We start from the raw sequence: 14,497 nt of genomic DNA, 5'->3' as shown, positions 1-14,497 counted from the left end.
ACCAGGAAAAATGCCTCTACTCAAAGGGACACAAGAACCTCTAAAAACTAGAGGTTCTCGTAGGAGAGGCTCCAGGAAGGAAGCTCCTCTCTGCTTCCATAAACCCCATGGATCTTTTTTGATGATCTTTTTTTTTAAAGATTTATTTATTTATGCATACAAGAGCTGGGGTACAGGCCAGAAATGCGGGGGTGAGAGGATTCACCAGACAGAGGGGGAGCAGAACAGGCAGATTGACTGGAATACACTGCTGAGGGGAGCAGTGGGCGAGTTAGGAGAGGTCTGCTGTGCCATGTGGGTTGCTCCCTGGCCAGCTGGGGGATCAAACTTGTGCTGCAGAAGCTTCGGATTGCTTCATAGTGCAGTGCTTAACCCCTTGGCCACCAGGGAGGCCCTGATGATCTTTTTTTAAGATTTATTTTATTAACTTATGAATACAAGAGCTGGGGTGTAGGTGCGGGGGTGAGCAGAAAAGGCAGACTGACTGAAATACACTGCTGATAGGAGCAGTGGAGAGACAGGTTTGCTGTGCCATGAGAGTCACCTCCCTGGTTGGGAACCAAACTCATGCTGCAGTAGCTGCTTATAAGTTTCACAGTGCTGAGACTTAAACCCTTGTACCACCAGGGAGACCCTTTCTTTGATCATCTTTTACCGAATGGCTGTCTCCCCAGCTCACAACACTCTTCTATAGGCGACCTCCACAAATGTCTTCAGGCAACCCCAGGGGCTATTCCCAAGGCTGGGGGTGGTGAGGTGGGGATGGGTTTGGGCTTGGTGAGGACCACAAGCCAGAAACCGGTGAGAACCACAGCACTTATTCTGCAGACACTGGGAGCTGTGGACTGTCAACAGGGGGCACCCAATAGCGGGGAGTTTGAGATCACACAGCATCATCAAGTATTGCACATGGTCCTTTTATTCTCCGCAGCAACAATGATCCTCCCTATAGATCCACAGCCTTGCGTCTACAGAGAACACTTATCTATAGACATGAGCATGTTATAAATAGCACTCTTGGGGTAGTGGTTTTAGAAAGTTGCTGACATGAGGGCTCCGCAGAAATGTAATGTGGATACTGAGTCACAGGCCAGCTCCTGGGTGAAGTCCTGTACTGCTGGGTTAGGAAGAGAGGTGGGGCAATTTAAAGATCCCAGGATTCAAATGTCCTTGTGGCAGATGGAGAGCTCCTGACTGAATGGGGGCATCTGGGGGAAAGGGAGATGCTTCCCAGTGGAAGCCACCCCTTCCTCAGTTCTTCACATCTCCCAGGTGGAGCTCTGCAAAAGAAGTGGCTAGCTGCAGTGCCTCCTGCAGGCAGCCCACATTCTTGCCAGTGGCTTGAGCGGATATGTCTTTGCCGCCACCTTTGCCATCCATCAGGCCTGACACCTGCTGCACCCACTCACTGGCTTTCAGGCCCCGATTGGCTGCATTCTGGAAGACAGGAAGGGAAAATAGGAGTCAAGACAGAAGGTAGAATGGAGAGAAGGTGAGGAGAGGGGGAAAAAGGACACCCACTTCTGCCCTGAAAGATGCTGACAGAGGCTGAGACAGATCCTACAGCTGGCATCACAACCAGGATAAGACAGACCAAGTAGCAAAGCCTGGTATCTGCCAGCACAGTTAAACATACCCATCAAGGAGAGGGCCTGAGGTATGGGTGAAGGAGGTGGCTGGCAGGTGGACAGAATATGGCCACTTCTCTTAGGGTTGCACAAACGCGAGTTGTGGCAAACAAGTGTTAAGAACCAAGATCCCTTGGTCCTCCCCTGGTGGCGCAGAGGTTGAGCGCTGAGCTGCGAGGCTGCCCGCAGCCTCTGCAGCGCCGGTTTGTGCCCCGGCCGCCGGCGAGGTTCCCACACAAAAAACAAACAAACAAACAAAAAAAACTCCCGAGATCCCTCAGGAAAGCCAAACACCACTGTCCACACGCTCACGGCTGCAGGTATGGAGCCAGGCTGCGGGCATTCTGACCTGGGGAACCTGACACAAGCATGTGATCTTGCCAGCCTCGTTATCAACTGTGAAGAGCATGGCGGACGTCTGAGGGGAGTGTGTCTTGAAGAGCTTCAAGGCTTCATTCAGGGCCTGTGAAGAAAACCTGGTATCAGGCATGGGCTCTGGGGAAGGGTACAATGTGCTCGCCAAGTGCAGAAAGTTTGTGGAGCTCAGTGTCCCCCAACCCCAACTAAAAGCAGAGAAAGCAAGCACAGAGCCTTACTCACACTACAGCTCTGACATTTGCCTTTTACCTCCAGGCATCTTAACTCTCCACCCCCCACATCTCTCCACATGGCTCAGGCTAAACTCAATCACAGAGTGGACCCTGAGCAACCACTCTTCTAAGAGCCACAAAGCTCACAATCCAGCATCTGGAGGGCTGATGAGACCCTAAGGGCCTGCCCTCAGGGACACAAGCAAGGAACAGGCACAGAGCAGCATGTGGAGCCCCAGCCCCAAGATTGCCTTGGCAGAGGCGCCGCTCTCCATCTCCAGGATGACCAGGGGCTGGTTGGGGTTGCTGTCAATGAGCTGCTTTGTCTTCTCCAACACCTGCAAGGAAGAAGTCCAGAAGAGAGAATTCGGGTCAAAGGCCAGCCTCCAACTCCAGACAGCAGTCTGTGCAGCCCTTACTGGGTAAATTCTCTTGGCTCCCTTCCGGCCGCCAGCACCGCCAGGACTCACGCGCTTCTGGACATCAGCTTTGCTAGCCCGGTCTAGGTCATCCATGATCTTCTTCAGGGATTTGAGATTTTCCCGGAATTCATCCTTCTGCCACTGGGGGATGACTGCTGTGGCCAGAGCCTGGGGCCAGAAATACGAGACCATTTGGGTCTGGAGCACAGGAGCCAGGGTGTGAGGCTCCTGCTCACCCCACCTTTCTGGCTTCAAAGAGGTATCCACCTGAGACAGGTCACTTTACAAGCAACTGTAATAGTTGTAATGGGCCTCCCTGGTGGCACAAGGGGTTGGGCACCACAGTATGAGGCAATCTGGAGCCTCTGCAGCGCGAGTTCAGTCCCTGGCCGGCCAGGGAGCAATCCACATGGCGCAGCAGCTCTCTCCTGACTCCCCGCTGCTCCCCTCAGCAGTGTATTTCAGTCAATCTGCCTGTTCTGTTCCCCACTCCATCTCTGGTGAATCCTCTCACACACACCCCCCCCCCCCCAATCTCTGGCCTGTACTCCAGCTCTTGTATGCATGAATAAATAAATCTTTAAAAAAAAATAGTTGTAAGGAGTGGGGCTAGAGGGAAAATGGGCCTCCTTTATCTGAGGCCCCTTTCCAGGCAGTGAACACAGCCTGGGGGCTTATGGAAAGCTCCCAAATACTAACACACACCAGGGAGCTCAGAAATAATGGGTACCTACAGCACCTCTCTTAACTCCCTCCAGACTAGCACCCACTTGTGCTTAGAATGGGTTCTCCTGCCATCGGCAGGCACAATGGTCCCAGGGTACATAGGCCAGGATCTCTGGCATCCCCTTTGTAAGGCTGCAGAACAGAAGTCAATCCAAAGGCCACTAAGAACCAGGCCCCAGTTCTTCAGGGCTAAGGTGTCCAATCCATGAGGCCTAGGGCCTGGTGCTGAAGGAGGAGGTCGCTGTCCCTACCTCACCAAGGTCAGCGATCTCCCTCTGCATGTCCTTGTTAGGCGCAGTCTGGGCCTTCACTTTGGTCTCCATGACAGAGAGAGATTTCTTCAAGCTCTCTGCTTTCCTGAGGGCCTAAGAGAAGGAAATCAGAGGTGTAGACTCCAGGTGAAGTAACTTTGAGCTTCAGGGTTCTGTCTGTAAACAACTGTGATGAATACTGAAGGCAAGTTATAGAACAACACACCCCAGGACACTGGAAGCTTTCTTCAGGGAGCTGGTGTTTGTAGCCTCATGTCCAAGAAAGGAGTGCCTTCCCCACACGCCTGGCCAGCAAAGGCTACACGAACCCACCAAGAGCCTGAGCTAGGAGCCCTTCTCACCCCAGGAAATGGTCACCCCTCAGTCTTCTACACACACTGGCTCCAGTCCCCAGCTCCAGAGCAACTGTCCACACACCTCAAGTTAAGCACACACCCTAGGCAGATGGGGAACGTAAGGGGCCCTAGAAGCCACAGCAAAATTACAGGCTACACTCTGAGACATGGGTATGTTACCAAGCAGGCAGCAGAACCTACACAGAGCTTTAAAGATTAAACATAAGAGAGCTAAGGAAGTACTGTGTGGCAGTGCAGTTTCTTCTCCCAAGTGGGCAGCCTGGAGGGCACTGTAGGGCAGCACCATCTGTGCTCCACTTCTGACTACAGCTGCCCCCACTATCTGCATTACAGGTTCATAAACAGGGCTCCTCCTGCCAGGTTTGAATAAGCCCCAAAATGGCCTGATCTACTCACCTTCTGGGCTTCGGCCCCCGTGACAGCAACAATCCTCCGGATGCCCTTGGCAATCGCTTCTTCGCTCACAATCACGAAAGCTCCTGCGTGACTAGAATTCTGCAGGTGCCTGAGAGTGGAATATACAGTCCCTTGTGACATGGTGCCCAGGAGCCCATGAGGTAGTGGCTCCCAGAAAAGCTTCCTCAAGGGACAGTGAGAAAAGGTCCTTCATGTTGTAGGGAATTTTAGAACACAGGTCTGGCCAAGAAGGGGGAAGAGGGAGAAGGTCTGGCTGGAGCTGAGAGCCTGCTGACACTGAATAACCCCCCTTTTCTGAGCCCTGATTTTCTCAAGCATAAAATGGGGAGAATTCTCCATCATAGGGCTGCTGTGAAAATCCAGTGAGAGCTAATACAATGATTTGTAATCCCTGATACCCAATAAAATACTCCTGGTGGGCTCTACATTTGTTCACTTTTTGGTCCTCTCTGGTGGAACATAAGTTATATTCTATCTCACTCACCAAAGGAGAATTTGAAGAATTACCTTTAAAATCTTAACCACAACCCCTTAAACAAATAGGGCTTATTCAGCAGTTGCTCAGAGACCCTCAAATGCTTGCTAGTGCTCACAACTCTCTGTGAGAGTGATATAAAGTCTTTTTTTTTTTTTTTAAAAGATTTATTTATTTATTTATACAAGCACTGGGTACAGTCAGAAGTGCGGGAGGGCGAGAGAATTCACCAGAGCCAGAGCGGGGAGCAGAGCAGGCAGAAGGACCGAAGTACACTGCTGAGGGGAGCAGCGGGCGGCAGGAGAGGTCTGCGCGCCATGTGGGACCCTCCTCCGGTGGCCAGGGAGCAGCCGGGGATTGAACCGGCGCCGCAGAGGCTGCGGGCAGCCTCGCAACCCAGCGCTCAACCGCTGCACCACTGGGGAGGCCCGATATAAAGTCTTTAAAAGCTATTTCCTATGCTCTAAAGTGTCAGGTAAAGGGATATTAAGGCATAAGTGGGACCCATTTGAAGGCCTGATTCAGCTGGGGAGAGGAAGGCCTAGAACATGATCCATCTAGTTCCTCCCTCACTGGTACCCAGGTTACTGGGAGGTTACAGATGGCTCTACCACAGCCTGAAGAATGTTCTTTTCACCACACTTCTCTTGGAAGCAGGAATTTCCCAAGCCACCATGACAATACCCCAAAAGACCCCAAGTGACGGGTCTCCCTGGTAGTGCAGGGTTTAAAGACAGTGTTATCAAGCTGTCGCCAGCCACTGCAGCAGGAGTTCGATCCCCGGCCAGCCAGGGAGAAACCCACATGGCACAGCAGACCTCTCCTGTACCGCCCGCTGCTTCCCTCAGCAGTATTTGTCAATCTGCCTGTTCTGTTCCCCACTCTTTCTCTAGGGAAACCTCTCACCCCGACACTTCTGGCCTGTACCCCAGTTCTTGTATGTATAAATACTTTTTTAAAAAAAGAAAAAAAAAACCAATAGTCTAACCTATTATCCACACCCTCAAGTGACTCCATCTACTTCTCCCTGAGGTACTCACGTTCCTCCACAGAACTCAACAGAAGTAAGAGAGCCAGCAGGACTAGAGGGGTCATCCAACAGAGTGGATACAGGCACCCCAATGGAGACGACGCGCACAGGGTCAGGATAGGTCTCATCGAACACAGCCCGCAGGCCCTGGATGGCTTTAGCTGCTGCCAGGGCACAGTCCTGGGTGTAGACAGGCTGCCACAGGAAGAAAGAATAAAGTTGGACAAGATCTCTGGGTACAGTAGGACTCTGAATTTCTAATCCTGGCTCTGCCTCTGATACACTGAGCCTCTTCAAAGAAAGCAGTAAGGTCAGGGGGATCAAAATATAAATTTCCAATTATTTTGTTAAACTGTGAACCAAACCTTATGTGGATGTGCTACGTGTAAAAAAGACCTAACAAGGGCCTCCCCGGTGGCGCAGCAGTTGAGCGCTGGGTTGTGAAGCTGCCCGCAGCCTCTGCGGGCAGAGGCAGCACCGGTTCAATCCCCGGCTGCTCCCCGGCCACTGGAGGAGGAGCCCACATGGCGCGCAGACCTCTCCTGCCGCCCACTGCTCCCCTCAGCAGTGTACTTCGGTCCTTCTGCCTGCTCTGCTCCCTGCTCTGGCTCTGGTGAATCCTCTCACCCTCCCGCGCTTCTGACTGTACCCAGTGCTTGCATAAATAAATAAATAAATCTTTAAAAAAAAAATGAAAATAAAAATAAAGTATAATTACCAAGTTAAAAAAAAAAAAAAAAAAAAAAAGACCTAACAAGAAGCGCTCCGGGAGTCCTGAAGAGGAGATGGAGCAAAGATGATCCCACTTTCTATTTCCCAAGAGGCCCCGGGACCCCTCCACCAACCCCTCCCGCTGCCCCTTACTCATTGCTCTGAGAGTCACTGTCTTAAGCAAATCTGTGAACAGGACAGAATATAGTGCAGTGGGGTCAGAGAGCCTGGCCTGGTGAGGCTCCGTGGATAGAAGGTGATGGTGCAGGAAGGAGCTGGGGTTCATGAGCCAAGAGCTTCAACATAATCCAACCTACCTTGGCTGCCTCAATCATCTCATTAGCAATCTCCTCAGCGTTCTTGATCTGTTGGGTGGACATGGCTCCTTTGGCAGTAAAGTCAAACCGAAGGCGGTCAGGAGCAACCAGGGAACCTCTCTGGTCAGCTTCCCCAAGCACGGAGCGTAGGGCAAAGTTGAGAATGTGGGTAGCGGTGTGGTTGCTCATGACAGGTCTCCGCCGGGGCTGTAAAGGGCAGAACAGGCTGCTGGGGAGGTCTACTAGGCTGCTGGCTGCTCCCAGTACCCACCCCTAGGATCCCCTTCTTCCCAAGGACACAGTCCCCAACGTATGATGGTTTAACTTGACTTTATGACAGTGAAAGAAATACAAATTCAATAGAAACTATATTGCAAGTTCTGATCTTTTCCTGGGCTGGCAAAGTGAGGTATGCTCCTCTCCTGCGACGTGGGCAGGGCAGTGAGCTACAGCTCCCAGCCGGCCACCAGGTCACGAGGGCAGACAAGCAATATTCTGCAGTGGACTGTGTTGCTAGGGTTTGTTTGATATGTTTTGCATTTCATCAAGTCTGTGTTTCACTTTCAAAAGTTTTCAATAAATTACTTGAGATAGTCAACACTTTATAATAAAACAGGCTTGTATGAGATGATTTTGTCCCACTGTAGGTCAAAGTGTTTTAAGCACATTTAAGGTGGGCTTGGTTAAGCTGTGATGTTCACTAGGTTAGGTTTAATTTTTTTTTAAAGGTTTATTTATTATTTTTATACAAGAGCTGGGGCACATGCCAGAGACGAAGGAGGGTGAGAGGATTTACCAGAGACAGAGTGGGGAGCAGTACAGGCAGACGACCGAAATACACTGGTGAGGGGAGCAGCAGGCAAGACAGGAGAGGTCTGCCACGCCGTGTGGGAATCTCCCTGGCCCGCTGGGATTGAACCCGCACTGCAGAGGCTACGGACAGATTCACAGCACTGAGCGCAACCACTGAGCCACAGGGAAGGCCCCTAATAAATACATTAATAAATTCAATGAGGTTATTGGGACATATTAGTGGTGGAAGATCTAAAATCAAATTTTTAGGGCCTCCTTGGTGGCACAAGGGGTTAAACACAGCACCATGAAGCAAACGCAGCCTCTGCAACTCGAGTTCGATCCCCAGCCAGGAGCTAACCACATGGTGCAGCAGACCTCTCCTGTCTTGCCCACTACTCCCCTCAGCAGTGTATTTCAGTAGATTCGCCTGTTCTGTTCCCGACTCTGTCTCTGATGAATCCTCTCGCTCCTTCCCCCCACATCTCTGGCCTACACCCTAGTTCTTATATGCATAAATAAATAAATCTTAAAAATAAATCTACCTACAATTTCACTTAGGAATGACAATAATGATGAAGCCAAAGGAGGAAGTGCATTCCCTTCACAAGGTACACATATAACAAATCACCATAATGTACATTTTAAATATTTAACAATTTTATGTGTCAATTAAGAGTGGAAATTTACAAAAAAAGGAGGTGATGACTTATCAGACTGATTCTTAACCCGCATAATGCAACTCACCTCATCGATAAAAAGCCGGACCTGATCCCCTACTTTCAGGACACCATAGACTGTTCCTATGTGCAGCACGTACCCTCCTCGCACCTGAGCGTTCTTCACTGTGAACTCTGTTTTCTGAGAGCAGTCGAGGACACCAGTCAGTCAATAAGCAAGTTCCAGGTATATGTATGTAAATAAATTTAGCCACATAAACTCTTAGCACATGTAAATGCATATTCTCTAAGATTACATATATTACATACATTCTGTAAGACTGTATGTATATTTACATGTAGCATTAGCACCATTTTATATATATTACATAGTTATATGTGTATGCACCATTATATAGATGTATATCACTGACACATACACACTTATCCCATAAAAGAGCATCTTAGAGAATCTGAACCCATTTTAAGGTACCTCAATTGTTTGCCCTTCAGAGGACTACCGCTCCTTATTTATAAGGAAGCCTGGAGGAACCCAGGATCAGCCTATGCAGCCTGGCAGCAAGAATCCTGCCCAGGAGACCTAATGTCTGTGCTAGCAACATGGTATAAGCAGTAGCTCCCTCAGCTGCAGAAACAGTGACCAGTGTCAGTGTGTCTGCCCCCCAAAGTCCAGAGTGCGGAAGAATCAAAGGGCCCGGCCCTTTGTCAGACCTTCTCCCCAGCTACCAAAGAAGAAGTGTGGGCTCACATCTTCACTGCTGTCGTCGAGTTTCACCAGGTAGCCTTCATCGTAGATCTGTCCTCCTTGCTCTGCATAGAAACAGGTCTTGTCCAGCAGCACTCCACACTCCTGGCCCGTGGACACTTCTTCCACAAACATTTTATCCCTGCGCAGAGCCATCACTGTAGCCACTGTGCTCTCAAATGCTGTGCAGAAGAGGGAAAACACAAGGTAAATGACTTCACACATTCTTAATTGGCTTTTGCTGGATTCTACTTCTCAAATTCTCCTTAGGTCCTAATTGGAGTGAACCTATGAGATTCTATGAAAGGGCACAGCGTGCTGGCTTTCCACCAAAGAATGCAATATTCAGTGGGCTGGTCAACTGACCTGATTTGTATGGGATTGAGGAGTTTCCCAGGATGCAGAAATTTCAGTGTTAAAATGGGGCAGTACTGGGAAAACTGGGTCACCCTAATAGTTGGTCGCCTCTGAGCCACTTAGCAGCAACTTGGTGAATTTGATTATAAATCTTTTTTTTTATAAAGTTTTTTTTTAATTTATTTTTATTTATTTATATAAGCACTGGGTACAGTCGGAAGCGTGGGAGGGTGAGAGAATTCACCAGAGCCAGAGCGGGGAGCAGAGCAGGCAGAAGGACCGAAGTACACTGCTGAGGGGAGCAGCGGGCGGCAGGAGAGGTCTGCACGCCATGTGGGACCCTCCTCCGGTGGCTGGGGAGCAGCCGGGGATCGAACCGGTGCTGCAGAGGCTGCGGGCAGCTTCGCAACCCAGCGCTCAACCGCTGCGCCACCAGGGAGGCCCTTGATTTTAAATCTTTAAGAATAATAATAAATTCCCTACTCCAAGGTCAATTCACAAAGAATGTGGAATTGCTTGGATAGATTTAGGTATCTCTGGTGGAGCAAAAAGCAGAGACATGCACTGCTTATTTCTTTCTTTTGTTTCTTCTTTTTTTTTTTCCTTAAGTTTTTTTTTTTTTAATTCATTTATGCATATAAGAACTGGGGTATAGACCAGAGATGCAGGGGATGAGAAAATTCACCAGAGACAGAGTGGGGAGCAGAACAGGCAAATCTTCTGTTTCTTCTTAGCTTTTAGAATGCTATTACCCTGATATAAAATCCAAAGCTAATGTGAACTGTGTCAGTTTCAATTCTGGTTTCACTAAGATATTACATTTACAATTAAGGGAAATTGGGAGAAGTGTACAAGGAATATCTCTATAAATTTAATAACTTCCTGTGAATCTATAATTATTCCAAAATAAAGATCTCCAAGAGTCATGAATACAAAATTACACATGATGATTCTACAGCACTAAAAAGAGATCACCGTGGATCCTTAACCTTTAGTCTCATCTAGAAAGTCCCCCAGATGAGCACAGTAACACACCATAGCTACCACTGGAGTCCGAATGGTAACTGTACTTTGGGGAATCATCTGTTGCCTCCAGACCCCTTTCCCGGAGCTCTTCAATAGCATAAATGTCCAGCATAATGTGGTCTTCACCACCAGCTCCCTTGCCCTGAGATTTGAGCTGCAAGTAAGAGAAATAAGCATAAGTTACCTTAATGCAGGAAAAAACTCTGAAGGACTCAAAATTGCTAAACTATGCCTGATACGGAGCTCTAGAACAGGGTTTTTCAATCTTAGGATCATTGAAATTTGGGATAAGGTAATTCTTGGTTATGGGAAGCTGCCGGGTCCATTGCAGGATGCTGGGTAGTATTCCTGACCTCTACCCACTGGATGCTACTAGCATTCTAATTATAAAAATCAAAAATATCATCAGACATTATTACCAAATAATGGCAATATCCAGGGACTAAATCACCTGAAGTTAAGACCTGCTCCCCTAGGGAAAAAACAGAATTTCCAAGATTTTAATGGATGGAAACTCTCGCTTGCTTTGCAGCAAAGTCCTGCCTTACTTGATGTTGGGTTTCTTGTTCGCTCCCCAAATTCCTTACCTGAGCCAGTTTCCTCTCCTCTTCAAAGCCATCCATATCTACCACCAGGCCCTTCTCTTCAGCAATCAGTCCAGTGAGATCCACTGGAAACCCATAGGTGTCATAAAGAAGCCAGGCAGTGTCCCCTACACAGCACAAAGGAATTGTGTCAGAAAAACACAGACCCCTTCTTTTCAATCCCTTCCCAGGAGGACACTGGCAATGACAGAGGGGTCAGAAACAAGGCAAGTGAGCACAGGTTCTGTGAGCTTGACAGAAAACCCATCAGAATTGACTTGGAAGAAGCACAGGTCTCCTGGTAAAGTTTTGTTTCTTTTCTTTCTTTCTTTTTTTTAAGATTGTATTTATACAAGAACCAAGGTACAGGCCAGATGTGCGGGAGGGTAAGAGGATTCACCAGAGACAGAGTGGGGAACAGAACAGGCAGAATGACCGAAATACACTGCTGAGGGGAGCAGCAGGTGAGACAGGAGAGGTCTGCTGTGCCATGTGAGTTGCTCCATGGCCAGTGAGGATCGAACCTGCACTGCAGACGCTGCTAACAGCGTCACAGTACTGTGCTCAACCACCTGTGCCACCAGAGAGGCCCCAAGTTCTGTTTCTTTATCTAAACATAGTGCATTTATTTTGTGAAAATTCATCAGGCTTCCCCTTGGACATCACACTTCAATAAAAAGTAAAAATAGGGCCTCCCCTGGTGGCGCAGGCGGTTGAGCGCCACGCTATGGAGCTGTCCACAGCCTCTGCAGCACTGGTTCGAGCCCTGCCAACCAGCAAGGGTCCCACATGGCGCGGCAGACCTCTCCTGTCGTGTCCGCTGCTTCCCTTAGCAGTGTATTTCGTCAGTCTGCCTGTTCTGTTTCAGCTCTGTCTCTGGTGAATTCTCTCACCCTCCTGCGCATCTGGCCTGTACCCCTGTTCTTATATAAAATAAATAAATCTTTAAAAAAAATTATTATAATTATTAATCTTATCTAGTAACAAATAGTTGCAAAAAAGAGTATATACTATATGTTCCCATTTTTTCTTGAAAACATGAGTGTGTGCAGTGAGAGAAAAGGTCCTGAATACACTGAACTTTAAAGAGTTGTTACCTTGAGAAACAAATTTAGGAAAGAAAATGCTCACTTTTTACTTCTGTATTGTTTGAATACATTACCACAATAATGTATTGCTTTCATAATTTTACTATAAGCCCCATTTTACACCAAAAGCAGTTTAACCAAGTTACACTTGGCCTCTGGAAATGTGGGCGTCCCAATGCAAGCTTGTGAACAAGAGTTTGCCCCTTCCATAAAGAAGAAACAGCCTCAATGGAGAAAGATATACCCATCCTTACCAGGAATGGTCTTGCTGTCTCCCAGGCTCTGAATTTTCCTGTCTAGGATGCGACGCCCTCTGCTGAGAGTTTTGAGAAACTGCACTTCTTCTTCATTAATGATGTCCTTCACCATATCTGGGTCCTTCTTTAGCTCAGGAAATGCATCTCCCTGAGAAAGGAAAAACAGATGGGGCCCGATGAGGCCAGGAATACCTCTAAAGTTGTCAAGAGCAGTATGCTGTCTCCCACCCTACCATGCCAAGGTATGCACTTTAGTACAGAAAAGGCAAACAGGGAAATATACACCTACCAGAGACTGGACAACAACATCTACTAACGTAGCAAAGAAACCCCTGTTGGCATTGAGTTTCTCATGAGAGTATCGAACAGCCCGGCGGAGAATCCGTCGCAACACATACCTGTAAAAGGCAGAACTCAGTCCCCTGCTAGACAATATTCCCAGCCAAGCACTTTGGACTGAGTCCTTTGGAATTCTAGTCAAAATACCATGACCAACTTTTTGTCTTTTTCATTCAGAGATGCTCTTTTACCCTAAGTCTACATTCCCCAAAGTCATTAAAACTCAGTAACATACCCACAAATACAACTCAAGGGTGACTTGGAATAACCCTGGTTTCTTTTCCTACCACGTTCTGCTGACCCAAAGAGGGAGAGTAGTAGTACAGGCCAGATGGCAGGCTTAATGCCCTCATTTCTAGGTTCTGCCTGCAATAATGAAGCTGTCTGGGACCAGTCAATACCCACCCCTAGGGGCCTCCCTGGTGGTGTAAGGGGTTAAGATGCAGCACTCTGAAGCTACCTGCAGCCACTGCTGCACGAATTTGATTCCCGGCCGGCCAGGGAGCTACCCACATGGCACAGCAGACCTCTCCTGACTCTCCTGCTACTTCCCTCAGCAGTGTATTCCAGTTAATCTGCCTTTTCTGCTCCCCACTCTGTCTCTGGTGAATCCTCTCACCCCTGACACCTCTGGTTGTACCCTAGTTCTTGTATGCATAAATTAAAAAAATAAAAAATACCCATCCCTAAGCCCATGCCTACCAATATCCTATTAGGTAACCTTAAATATAATACTCATCATCCTGTACCTAGCAGCAAAGGCTTAGTATAGGAGCAACTCTTTATTGTGAACTAAAACTCCCTAGAAAACAAAGGGCTCTCTCCAGCTACCTAGAAGAGGGGGGAAAAAAGCATGGCTTAACGTTCCATGAAGAGTCATAAAACTCAGTGTTAGTCCTAGTTCTACCCCACGTGTGGCATACTTACCCCCGCCCTGTATTGTCAGGTCGACCGCCGTCAGCCAGTGCCACAGTGATGGTCCGGGCGTGGTCTGCCAGCACCCGGTAGGCCATATCAATCCCATCGGCATCATCAGCACCAACTTTCCCAGTGTATGGCCGGGCACCAGTGCCCTGCAAATAAAAACCAGGAGGCAGCTCATTAGGAAACAGCCCTTTGATGTTGCCTCTGAGAGGTCTGAGGAGTTATTAGATGAAAAGATGGCCCTTTGCAAGATTCTATAACCCCAGGAAAGGTGTCAGTAATGGAAGTAAAGAGCCTCCAGCCAGAACCTTGCATTCAACAAGTCTCAGTGCCTTGTGCCTGGAGTCTTGAGTTATTATTTTTTTTTTAAGATTTATTTTGCATAAAAGAACTGGGGTGCAGGCCTGAGGTGCGGGGTGGCGGGGGGTGAGAGGATTTACTAGGAACAGAGTGGGGAACAGAACAGGTAGATCTACTGCAATACACTGCTAACAGGGGCAGTGGGAGAGACAGGAGAGGTCTGCTGCGCCATGTGGGTCAGCTCCCTGGCTGAGGACTGAGCTCAGGCTGCAGTGGTGATAGCATGATACTGCTGAGACTTAACTCCTATACCACAAGGGAGGCCAGAGACTTGTATTATTAACAATGAAGTTGGCAGATGGTTACAGGGGTCTCAGCTGGCAAGCATTTGGCTTCATTATCTTTGACAGCACTGCTAAGATGCCAGCTGAAAACCTCCACAGAAGTTTGTAACATTTGCT

The 14,497-nt window shown here is 48.3% G+C and overlaps 1 protein-coding gene across 1 annotated transcript in view; it reads right to left on the bottom strand.

Annotated features, from left to right (window-relative positions):
* Positions 1-1,151: 1,151 nt before the first annotated feature.
* Positions 1,152-14,497, bottom strand: part of AARS1 (alanyl-tRNA synthetase 1) — a gene marked incomplete at its 5' end in the record, with an annotated part of 18,684 nt that continues 5,338 nt past the window's right edge. The window contains 15 exons of the mRNA XM_084256617.1: positions 1,152-1,437; positions 1,978-2,091; positions 2,470-2,556; positions 2,689-2,808; positions 3,618-3,731; positions 4,391-4,499; positions 5,927-6,111; positions 6,945-7,151; positions 8,484-8,597; positions 9,165-9,343; positions 10,554-10,698; positions 11,132-11,256; positions 12,471-12,621; positions 12,763-12,871; positions 13,740-13,885. Of these exons, the coding sequence (XP_084112743.1) occupies positions 1,252-1,437; positions 1,978-2,091; positions 2,470-2,556; positions 2,689-2,808; positions 3,618-3,731; positions 4,391-4,499; positions 5,927-6,111; positions 6,945-7,151; positions 8,484-8,597; positions 9,165-9,343; positions 10,554-10,698; positions 11,132-11,256; positions 12,471-12,621; positions 12,763-12,871; positions 13,740-13,885 (2,091 nt within the window). The 3' untranslated portion in view covers positions 1,152-1,251. The remainder of the gene's footprint in view (positions 1,438-1,977; positions 2,092-2,469; positions 2,557-2,688; positions 2,809-3,617; positions 3,732-4,390; positions 4,500-5,926; positions 6,112-6,944; positions 7,152-8,483; positions 8,598-9,164; positions 9,344-10,553; positions 10,699-11,131; positions 11,257-12,470; positions 12,622-12,762; positions 12,872-13,739; positions 13,886-14,497) is intronic.

Source organism: Talpa europaea, assembly GCF_964194135.1.
Source record: "Talpa europaea genome assembly, chromosome: 16".
NCBI classification, from domain to species: Eukaryota; Metazoa; Chordata; class Mammalia; order Eulipotyphla; family Talpidae; genus Talpa; species Talpa europaea.
This window is presented reverse-complemented; position numbering and strand designations above follow the sequence as displayed.